Genomic DNA, 11,739 nt, shown 5'->3' with positions numbered 1-11,739 from the left:
GCTTCCGGTCCTGCGCTCTGTCTGGAGCGGATTGGAACCCGGAGTCAGGATTCGCTAAATGAAGTGTCTTTTGCAGGAAAGGTAAGATATTTCCCCACATATATACGTCACATTCGGACACTTTCTCGCCACGGTTGGATAAAAAACGCGTCGCCGGTATGTTTGGTCCGCTTCGAGTCTTCTCCCGCCGCCTCCATTGCTGTGTGCTGGGCGAAGAGGGGCTGCGACTCCGGTTTGACTGTTTGAGTCTCCGGTCCATCCGCCATGCCGACTGTTCTTTGTTACATTTCTGTTGGAGAGCAGACGCTCAGATCGGAGTTAAAACCTGGATTCACTTTTGGAGCTGCTGAAATCCTGGATCTACTCGGACTGCACACGTTATTAACGCGCTGCCTCCAAATGTTATTAGCTTCTGTTTGTGTGCATTCAACACAGCACAAATGGCCTCCATTCCAATAAAACCACCTAATAAACGCTCTGTATTGCAAATAATTTCAACTGTTATTCTTTCCACATGTTCAATGGTCTTCTCTTGTGTTGCTAGCTTGACAGAATGGCAGCTGAGCCTCCAGAGGAGTTCATCTGTGAGTATTACCCTCATCTGTCAGGTGCCATCATCGCATCAAAGAGTGTGTGTTTGATGGCGTGTGTGACACAGGGTGTGAGGACTGTGGACAGTACCACGACTCGGAGTGCCCAGAACTTGGACCTCTGGTGACCGTCCAGGACTCTTTCGTCCTCAGCCGAGCCCGGTGAGCGTTGGTCTCAAAGTGTTTAGTTCAGTGGTTCTTAACCTGGGTTCGATAGAACCCTAGGGGTTCGGTGGTTCGGCGGAGGTCAAAACACACCCGACTCATCGTGTAAATACAAACTTCTCCTTATCGGCGTATTACGGATACGGCAACAGCTGACTGATTTGCAGGTGTGTAATTTGTTGTGAGTTTATGAACTGTGTTGGTTTTGTTCTTTGAACAAGGTGATGTTGATGCACGGTTCATTTTATGCACCAGTTTAAAAAACATGGTAACACTTTAGTATGGGGAACATATTCACCATTAATTACTTGCTTATTAACATGCAAATTAGTAACATATTGGCTCTTAACTAATCATTATTAAGTACTTATTAATGCCTTATTCGGCATGGCCTTATTATAACCCTAACCCTCTAACCCTGACCTTAACCAAATAACTCTAAATTAAGTCTTTATTACTTAGTTCAAGTACCTCGGAGTCTTGTTCACGAGTGAGGGAAGAGTGGATCGTGAGATCGACAGGCGGATCGGTGCGGCGTCTTCAGTAATGCGGACGCTGTATCGATCCGTTGTGGTGAAGAAGGAGCTGAGCCGGAAGGCAAAGCTCTCAATTTACCGGTCGATCTACGTTCCCATCCTCACCTATTATGGTCATGAGCTTTGGGTTATGACCGAAAGGACAAGATCACGGGTACAAGCGGCCGAAATGAGTTTCCTCCGCCGGGTGGCGGGGCTCTCCCTTAGAGATAGGGTGAGAAGCTCTGTCATCCGGGGGGAGCTCAAAGTAAAGCCGCTGCTCCTCCGCATCGAGAGGAGCCAGATGAGGTGGTTCGGGCATCTGGTCAGGATGCCACCCGAGCGCCTCCCTAAGGAGGTGTTTAGGGCATGTCCGACCGGTAGGAGGCCACGAGGAAGACCCAGGACACGTTGGGAAGACTATGTCTCCCGGCTGGCCTGGGAACGCCTCGGGATCCCCCGGGAGGAGCTGGACGAAGTGGCTGGGGAGAGGGAAGTCTGGGCTTCCCTGCTTAGGCTGCTGCCCCCGCGACCCGACCTCGGATAAGCGGAAGAAGATGGATGGATGGATGGATACTTAGAATATGTTCCCCTAGTGTCCAAATAACTCTAAATTAAGTCTTTGTTACTTAGAATATGTTCCCCATACTAAAGTGTTGCCAAAAACATACAACTTTGTCTTGAATTAGAAAAAAAACGTTTTATTTTTCACTAAAGAAGGGTTCGGTGAATGCGCATATGAAACTAGTGGGGTTCGGTACCTCCAACAAGGTTAAGAACCACTGGTTTGGATGCAACTTTTGAAACAGGAAGTCCTCCATCTCAGACACCTTGTAAAGTCACTCAAAATGTACTCAAAACACACAAAGAACATGTCCGATATGGTCGTAAGAAGAAGGAGGAGGTGTCAATAATGAGATTACTATGCTGTTTTGTTATTATAGTCCATTTCATAGCAGCAAGTAATTCCACAAATGCAAAGATTACCAGTGTTTCCATACCACTTTTTCATCATCGGATACAATACCGTTAAATAACTCACAACCTGCTCAGTGACCTTGTGGTTAGGGTGTCCGGCCTGAGATCGGTAGGTCGTGAGTTCAAACCCTGGCCGAGTCATACCAAAGACTATAAAAGTGGGAGCCATTACCTCCCTGCTTGGCACTCAGCATCAAGGGTTGGAATTGGGGGTTAAATCACCAAAATGATTCCCGGGTGCGGCTACCGTGGCTGCTCACTGCTCCCCTCACCTCCCAGGGGGTGAAAAAGGGGTTGGGTCAAATGCAGACGTTAATTTCACCACACCTACTGTGTGTGTGACAATCATTGGTACTTTAACTTTAACTTTAAATAGTAGATTTTGTTTTTATTGTTTGCCATTCTATTGAAGCTAAAATCATAGGGCCCGAGTCCAAACTAATTAGTAGCAAAAAGAATAAAGAAAAAACATGAACCAAACACACACACTCTGTACTGTGTCAGGTCAACCAAACCATAGACATCTTATAAGGGTACGCAGCATGGACCGCTACTGCCTACTGGCGCTGAGAGACGCGGGGCCGCCATCTTGGAGTGGTGATCCGTTCCACTCAGTGCAATTCATTTGGCAGGAGCAATGAACTGTCAGCGCATTTAATTCATCTTACCTCACTGAATACCACTGATTTTCACATGCTTTTTTGTCATACGTGTAGCTATGATGTTTTATTATTCATAGTTTGCTTAACAGTAATAGAATATTCTTATATGCTATAAGTGACCAGATGTCCGAGATCAAAACTGGGAATATAATCCCAGAGAAGGGGAAAAAAACGGTCAGCTATTTTTAAGTTCAAAAAACAATATGATTAGGTTATAAATACATGCGTATATCCTACATAAACAATGTATGAATACAATCGATATCTATATATCTTAGGGACCTATAGACTGGATCTCTGTCGCTGCAGCAGCAGAGAGTTTATTCTGTTTTAACACTTTGTATTGATATTTTGTATTACATTCTTCCCTTAAATGATCATGTTTACAGTGATTGTTTTATATGTATTTTTTATGTATGTCGCTTTGGATAAAAGTGAATGCCAAATACTTAAACATATATACAGATAAACACCTGAAAGTCTTTATATCAACTAAAACCACCAATCTGTTTAACTGGATTCAGAATAAAACCAAATTCTGTCTTACAATCTTTATCTTCATCATCTATTTCAACTTTATGTTATTCAAGTATGACATTTTTAAATTTAATTAATTTAATTGACAAGCAATTCTATTATGGTCATACTCTTGTTTGCTAGCGGCTACGATTTCAGTACTATTGAAGATCTTTGCTCCTTCTCAACTCTGTGGTAATATTATTTTCACAAAATACCACCAATAGGACGGTAATGTTAAATCTTACTTGTGAAAAATAATCCCCCGATTCCTGTTTTCAACAGTCCGCTCATTTGAGCAGGAAAACGCTGAACACCATCTTTGTTTTCTACCTGTGAACTGTCAGTTTAGGCTGCTTGCCGGCTCCTCATCACCATTTCAAGATGGCGGCCGAATTTCTCGCGTCACAGCAGCCAATGCTGCGTCTACTTATAAGATGTCTCTGAACCAAACAGTTCAGATTTCCATACATCGCTCCATCCCTACAAGGAACAATAATAAATATGATGTAAGTGGAAATCGAAGGGGAACTGCGTTTTTTTTGACAATTTTGCTCATTCACAAACCTTATGTAAGGCAAGAACACACATATTTTTATTTTCTGTGAGTTCTAACTGTAAAACACTGCTGGCGAGAGCCAGCTAACAATGCAGGTAATGGGGGATACGATTTATTCCACCTACAACAGGCCTGGGCAATTATTTTGACTCGGGGGGGCCAAATTTAGAGAAACAAATGTGTCTGGGGGCAAGTATATCTGATTTCTGGGAACACTAATACAAAACCTCACAATAATGTCTGATTGAATGCCAAAAAAGGTTATGACAGACCACCTTAAAAAACGGAATGGAATTTAAAAAAATTTTTTACTGAATGAGACACCCAGAATGTACATGAAAGTAAAGAATATGGGTTTTACAATATTAACTATAAACGATAAAACACTGAATATTGACAACGTATGGTCGTCAAACACCCTCTCAATTGACATATTTTACAATCAAACGAAACGCAACAAAAATGCAACAAACACAGTGAAATATGAACACAAAAAAACAAAACAAAGACCCACCTACAATCTGATGCATCTGATATATCACTAAGCTTTAGAACTTTTTGTAAAAATGTCCTTCCACGTCTGTCCCTGACACCCGCATTTCAGGCTGGCCGCTCTGGAAATTCTCCCCACCCACACTGCTTGATGCCTCGTCTGAGCTGCTGTGACTTAAATGACCACAGTAACTAGTATATCATGCAAAAGCGCAGATGCCAACCATTGAAATACTTTGTGTAGTTCAAGACTTACAGTAATTTGAAAACATCACTGCACATCATAATGGCAGCTACAGTTTCCATCTTTAAAAGCTAAAAAAATTATTTGGGAATGTCCGGCAGGCCAGATTGAAAAGCTTAACGGGCCGCATGCAGCCCCCGATCCTTAATTTGCCCAGGTCTGGCCTAGAAGGGCTTTAAAAACATCCAAATACCTCCAACAAGGTTTTATATACATGCTGTTAGTATACATGTATTGTAGTAACAGGCACATTCATACAATGTAATATTTACACTATTTTGCTCATTGTAAGCCTTACTAAAACTTCCTTTCTTGGGCGTGTTAATTTAATAGAGCGCGATGGTTTTATTTGTTGACAGCCAAATGTATCAAGTTGATAGCGTGTGGATTTTTTAAAGTTGACCAACTTGGTGCCAAAACCTTGTATTGTACAGGTAATTTACAATCTATCTTGAGGTTTTAATAACTCAAACGAAAAACAGCAGCAAAAGCAGCTCAAGGGTCTTATTTATTTTATGGTGCGTCGCAACTTACATTATTAGCAGCTCAAGCGACCTAGAAGCCAGTGGCTGGCTACGCGCTAGTGGTCGGAGGGGCAGTGTGAACAAGACGATGTTTCTATAGCTTGATTAATATGCAGGCCACATGTAAATAAAGCGTTGTTGGTGGTTTTTAGTGCGCTTTACAGGCGGAATAGTTGTGCAGTCTCACCCCATGCACGGCACTGTGGAGGCCCTGAGTAGCTCCTTCAGCATTAGACTGTTACATCCACAGTGCAATAAAGAGCGCTACTGCAGGTCCTTTCTACCCACAGCTATAAGACTTTACAACGCACTTATGTGATTACTGTGATGTTTTTTTTCGTGGTGTGCAATACCGATGTTTGTGTTTTTTGTTGCATTTTATCTTCTATATATACATATTAGTGAGCAATGTGTAGTATTTATTGCCATTTTCTTGTTTTTCATTACGATTTACTTCTATTACTGTATGTAAAAAAAACTGCGCTGCAACAATGTAATTTCCCCATTGTGGGACAAATAAAAGTCTATCCTATCCTATCCTATCACAATTACCTGCATTGTTAGCCACCTTGTACCAGCAGTTTTTTACTAGAATACAAAGAAAAGAGGCTTCACGGTGGCAGAGGGGTTAGTGCATCTGCCTCACAATACGAAGGTCCTGAGAAGTCTTGGGTTCAATCCCGGGCTCGGGATCTTTCTGTGTGAAGTTTGCATGTTCTCCCCGTGACTGCGTGGGTTCCCTCCGGGTACTCCGGCTTCCTCCCACCTCCAAAGACATGCACCTGGGGATAAGTTGATTGGCAACACTAAATTGGCCCTAGTATGTGGATGTGAGTGTGAATGTTGTCTGTCTGTCTGTGTTGGCCCTGCGATGAGGTGGCGACTTGTCCAGGGTGTACCCCGCCTTCCGCCCGATTGTAGCTGAGATAGGCTCCAGCGCCCCCCGCGACCCCAAAGGGAATAAGCGGTAGAAAATGGATGGATGGACAAAGAAAAGAGAAAAATGTGTGTTAATTGTAGATATGGATGTCACAGTATAAACATTTCTTATAACGGTTATTGTGACCAAAATTATCACATTATTATTATTATTATTATCACGGTATTTTTATGTGTTCAAAATTTTCAAAAAGTACTTATTTTAACAAAGTTTTATTTTTAAAAACTCTGTTTAATGGACCAAGTAGAAATTGAATGTGCATATGAAAGCAACAAAAGCATTATAAAGTAATATGGCAGAAAAAAAATGACATAAATAAAATAAATGTGAGAATTGTGCTCCATAGCACTTTATGGACATAAGGGATACAAAGATTAAAAAAAAATGTATAAGAATTTTGAAAGATGGCACCTTGTGGCCATAAGACGAAACTGCAGTTTTTTTGTTCATATTGTTAAAAATAGTGTTTATCTATGAGATATAGTCTTATACATAGGGCTGCAGGATTATGGCTGAAATAATAAGGATTTTTTTTTAATCAATATTGTAAATCACAATTATTGATTATGTTAGGTAAAATAGAGTTGGGGTGGGACGTGAACGCAACGCCATGTACCGGTAATTTGTAATGTCTTATAAAAAGGCCTTAGATTAACGTTATTCCATATATTTAAAGACCGATTTTTTTTTGTTCAATAATAGTATCAACATGTCATTTTCTCATTACACAATGCTTTTATCTCTATTTTTACACTTTGATAGAGGGAGGTATTTTTTAAAAAGTTATGTGCATTATTATTTACATGTAGATGCTGTCTCGGGACAGATCCATTAAGAGTTTGAGCCGAAATATGTCGTAAAGCAACTCTTTCTGCTGCTCAAAATGCAAACCAATGACATTTACAGGTACAGCTACATCTGCTTTATGCACTTCTGTCGCATTCAAAATGTCAATTTTAACTGATTGATCTTTCAAATTATTTTGAACAATATATTGAACTTTCTTTGTGTCTCCAATATCAACTTCCTAATACTCTGCAATCTCAATTAATGGCCTCCTAATGTAGTTTTCCAAACCACACTCCCATCAACAAAGTACACCAACACAAAGACGAGGAAATCCCACTAGCTACTAGGGGTGTGGGAAAAAATAGATTCGAATTCGAATCGCGATTCTCACGTTGTGCGATTCAGAATCGATTCTCATTTTTAAAAAATCGATTTTTTTTTTTAAATTATTTTTTAATTACCGTATATTATTATTATTATTATTTTTTTTAATTAATCAATCCAACAAAACAGTACACAGCAATACCATAACAATGCAATCCAATTCCAAAACCAAACCCGACCCAGCAACACTCAGAACTGCAATAAACAGAGCAATTGAGAGGAGACACAAACATGACACAGAACAAACCAAAAGTAGTGAAACAAAAATGAATATTATCAACAACAGTATCAATATTAGTTACAATGTCAACATAGCAGTGATTAAAAATCCCTCATTGACATTATCATTACACATTTATATATAAAATAAAAAAGAAAGAACAATAGTGTCACAGTAGCTTATACTTGCATCGCATCTCATAAGCTTGACAACAAACACACTGTCCAATATTTTCACAAAGATAAAACAAGTCATATTTTTGGTTCATTTAATAGTTAAAACAAATTTACATTATTGCAATCAGTTGATAAAACATTGTCTTTTACAATTGTAAAAGTTTTTTACAAAAATCTACTACTCTGCTTGCATGTCAGCAGACTGGGATAGATCCTGCTGAAATCCTATGTATTGAATGAATAGAGAATCGTTTTGAATCGGGGGAAAAAAAATCGTTTTTGAATCGAGAATCGTTTTGAATTGAAAAAAAAAATCGATTTTGAATCGAATCGTGACCCCAAGAATCGATATTGAATCGAATCGTGGGACACTCAAAGATTCACAGCCCTACTAGCTACTGTTGCGTTTGGACCAGTTGTTCCTCCCAGGGAATTCAAGTCGCTGTTCGCTCCCAAGCTCTTTACGACACTTAAAGCTGAGTAGAAAAACCACCAGAGACAGAATAGGTATTTTGTAATATATTTGCAAAGCTTTGTAAATATACTGAGACCAGTCCAGCATAGAACATTCAATCGCGCCGCTAAGATGGTCTGCCCCCCTCCAATGAAAAACCCTCTCCTCTATCAAGTCTCTCTCCCTCCCACCCTCGCAGTCTTGTCCCTCCAGCCCAATCACATGCCCATTGTCCTCCGCACCTGGACATAAGAATAGATAAGAGTAAGGAGTATCTCTCTTTCTTACATTCCACACTCAAGGTTAGCACACAGTATTTGCAGACAACCAAAAGACCACAATTGGAAGAAAAACACTAGCTGTTTTGTAATATGATTATGAAATTAAAAAAGTAACACTTAAATACGGATATATGTAAATATCTGCCTCCGACACTACCCAGCCAAAATCTTTTCAAACTCAAACCTAGTCCACGGTAAGCATGGCTATGTGTATGCGCTATATACCGACAGCATGCATGCAAAACCAGCAAGCTGGCAAACAAGCGTAACCACGGTGCGTTCCCGAGCCAAAGTAGGGAATAAGTAAAATGAGAAGCTGCAACTTGCTCTTAACTTTCACATTAATGCACAAAATGCAGTTAGAACCCTGTTGGGAAACACCGCTAAGCTTCCAGGGATTCCTCTTCTTTAAACTTTCAGTGCACATTACAATAAATACACTTAGCTTCTGGGTCTTGTTAACAGCTGCAGCTGAACAAAATAATGGGGGAAAAAAATCTGTACTCACTTAAAACTTCAGCACGATACCCCAAGAGCGCACACTACCCAAATAAGGCAAATGACGTCACGGGGTAAACCCTTTAAACGTCAATCAAAAACGCACGTCCAGCTCCTCAAGACTTCACAAGCCAATCAAAAAACTGACACAATGCGACAAAGCGCTCATAACCAAAACCAGATTACAAATTAACCACGGCAAAACCAAATTTATACTACCTTACTCAAAATCATGTAGTGCTTAAGAAAATCCCCTACTTGATACGGCTGGCCGTGGGCTGCAATGACAAAGAGCCTGATTTACTATGGTCCAAATACCACGCGCTAGACAGCATGTGCAAACATTTTTAAATTGTGTGTACTACGAGTGGGCGGTGTTGTGTATGATCTATTAACACTGCGTGTGCAATTCAGAAGTTGTGCAGACCGCCCTATGTAAATTAGGATTTTTCATGCATAAGGGGCTTTTATCACGTAGACACTTGATCTTTTTCTGCACAATGTTATCATGTTCCTACCTGCGTGTGATCTGTTGAACCGGCGGCCTAAATCTATAATCTTACACCTTTTCTTAATCACAATCCAGGCAACAGAAACATATGCACAATGACAATTAATTGTGTGTGCAAGGCTGTGGCTCACATAACCAAAGCATTTGTGTGTCTAGAATGTCTCAAGTCAATCAAATCAATCAAAGTTTATATATAGCTCTTAATCACTAATGTCTCAAAGGGCTCTGATCCCGCATCAGGGCATGAAAAGAACTCAACCCAATGGGCACAATGAGAAAGCTTTGGAAGGGACTGCAGATGTGGTGACCCCCTCCAGGGTGACCGGTGCAATGTATGCCAAGTAGATGCTGTTAATAAAGTGAGAGCCTAGTCCATAGTGAGGCCAGCAGGGGACCCTCTTGTATGTACACAAGTCAGCAGCGTCACCAACTGATGCAAAGAGGAGTGGTTCATTCCGGGTCCTGACTTGGAACAGCTAGCGCGTCCTCTGTGGAAACTGATCCGTGGCAATATGATAAACTCTCTACGCAGGAGAGGGAGGCAGAGCAGAATAGAGAGATGGCAGATCAACTGGTCTAAAAAAGGGGTCTATTTAAAGGCTTGTAGTATACAAATGAGTTTTAAATGGGACTTAAAGGCTTCGAGCAAACAAAAATGCATAATGAAAGATGTCTTTTGATGTGGGAGATATATCATAGTAGTATATTTCCTAAATTTAAAAAAACAAACATTTTAAAAATAAAGCCGGCAGACACCAAAACACATCAATGGAATTTGTTTTTAATCAGCCCCTTAAGTCATCAAGCAGCTATAAAATTATAAAAGGAAGTTGCTGAACAGACAATATATCACATCTTTTCATTTTATTTGTGACCGTCCAAAATGTTGACACACACGAGCACCGATCCTGCAGCCGTGTGTAGAACTGTTAGTTTGTACGTCCTTCTGACACGTGCTCAATATAACACTAAATAGTGCTTGCAAAACGGTGATGAGTGTTGATAAATCACATTGCGCGTGCTAAATATTTGCATTTTCTCCTCCCAATATTGTGGGTGTTTTGATGATCAGCATATATTTTGAATATTAATGAAAACTGACGCAAAATGGATTGCATGCCTTTTTCTGCTCACTTAACAGATGCAATCTACTTTGCACACATTTAGTAGATCAGCTTTGCGTGTGCTATCAGTGGTGCACATGTTTTAGGACATGCAAACTTTAGTAAATCAGGCCCAAAGGGGGAGGCGAGACTGAAGTAAAACGTGCACAAAATAATATTTAATATAACATAAGAGAATACAACAGTTAACAAAAAGACAAAACTTACAAATGTACAAAACAAATTAATGTGCAAAAGAAACAAGGCTGAGCAAAGGAGATCAGAGCAAGGACTGAGGTCCTCGGGCTCCCAGCTGATACCCATTCTGCTGATGAAGCCCTACAGGCTGCTGGTGCAGAACCTGCAAACACACTTACACACACACACACACTGTGGCCTGATCCCCTCACACCAGGCTATCCTAGGCCTGAGCCGTAACCATACTATACCTTCCATCCATCCGTTTTCTACCGCTTGTCCTTTTCTGGGTTGCGGGGGGTGCTGGAGCCTATCTATACCATACCAACTTTATTTATAAAAGCCTTTAAAACAATCACAGTTGAAAAACAAAGGGTACACCACAAACATAAAAACTGAAAAGTACAGGCAAAAGACAGACTAAAACAGGTAAAATATATAATTATCAGATTAGATAAAAAACATTGCATAACATGACAAAATGTGGAAAAAGTGAAGCACTGTCAATACTTTTCGGATGCACTGTAATCAGTTATTTCCTTTTCATGCAGTATTAATAATGTATCTTTTAATGTCGTAACACACATTATTAAGTATTTGTCTATCTATCTATCTATCTATCTTTCTAGAACAATATGGGCTTCTGTTGGACCTGTTCTTGTGCTTAATATGTTTACTCTTCTTCCATGTCCTGGTTCAGTTCCTCGCTTCCAAACAGTCTGGAAATCAGGCCAGTAGCAGATCACGGTGAGGGTGTCTTCGTCCAACGACAGCTGGTCAAAAGGACACGATTTGGCCCGTTTGAGGCCAAAAGGGTGCCCGTTTTGGAAAAAGAAGTTGGCTTTCCTTTGAAGGTACTTTTGAAATACAGTACAACAAGTGAGTACACTCTCTCATAGTCTGGGGCTCCACGAGTGCTGCCGCCACTGAAGAAAACCTA

General features: G+C 40.4%; 1 protein-coding gene across 1 annotated transcript in view; it reads left to right on the top strand.

The window, feature by feature from the left end:
* prdm15 (PR domain containing 15) overlaps nucleotides 1-11,739 on the top strand; it is a 68,387-nt gene continuing 56,648 nt past the window's right edge. The window contains exons 1-4 of the mRNA XM_061961695.1: nucleotides 1-81; nucleotides 545-584; nucleotides 659-752; nucleotides 11,500-11,653. Coding sequence (XP_061817679.1) covers nucleotides 554-584; nucleotides 659-752; nucleotides 11,500-11,653 — 279 coding nt within the window. The 5' untranslated portion in view covers nucleotides 1-81; nucleotides 545-553. The remainder of the gene's footprint in view (nucleotides 82-544; nucleotides 585-658; nucleotides 753-11,499; nucleotides 11,654-11,739) is intronic.

Source organism: Nerophis lumbriciformis, linkage group LG09, assembly GCF_033978685.3.
Source record: "Nerophis lumbriciformis linkage group LG09, RoL_Nlum_v2.1, whole genome shotgun sequence".
Lineage (NCBI taxonomy): Eukaryota > Metazoa > Chordata > Actinopteri > Syngnathiformes > Syngnathidae > Nerophis > Nerophis lumbriciformis.
The sequence above is the reverse complement of the archived record's forward strand: the minus strand, read 5'-3'. Positions and strand labels throughout refer to the sequence as shown.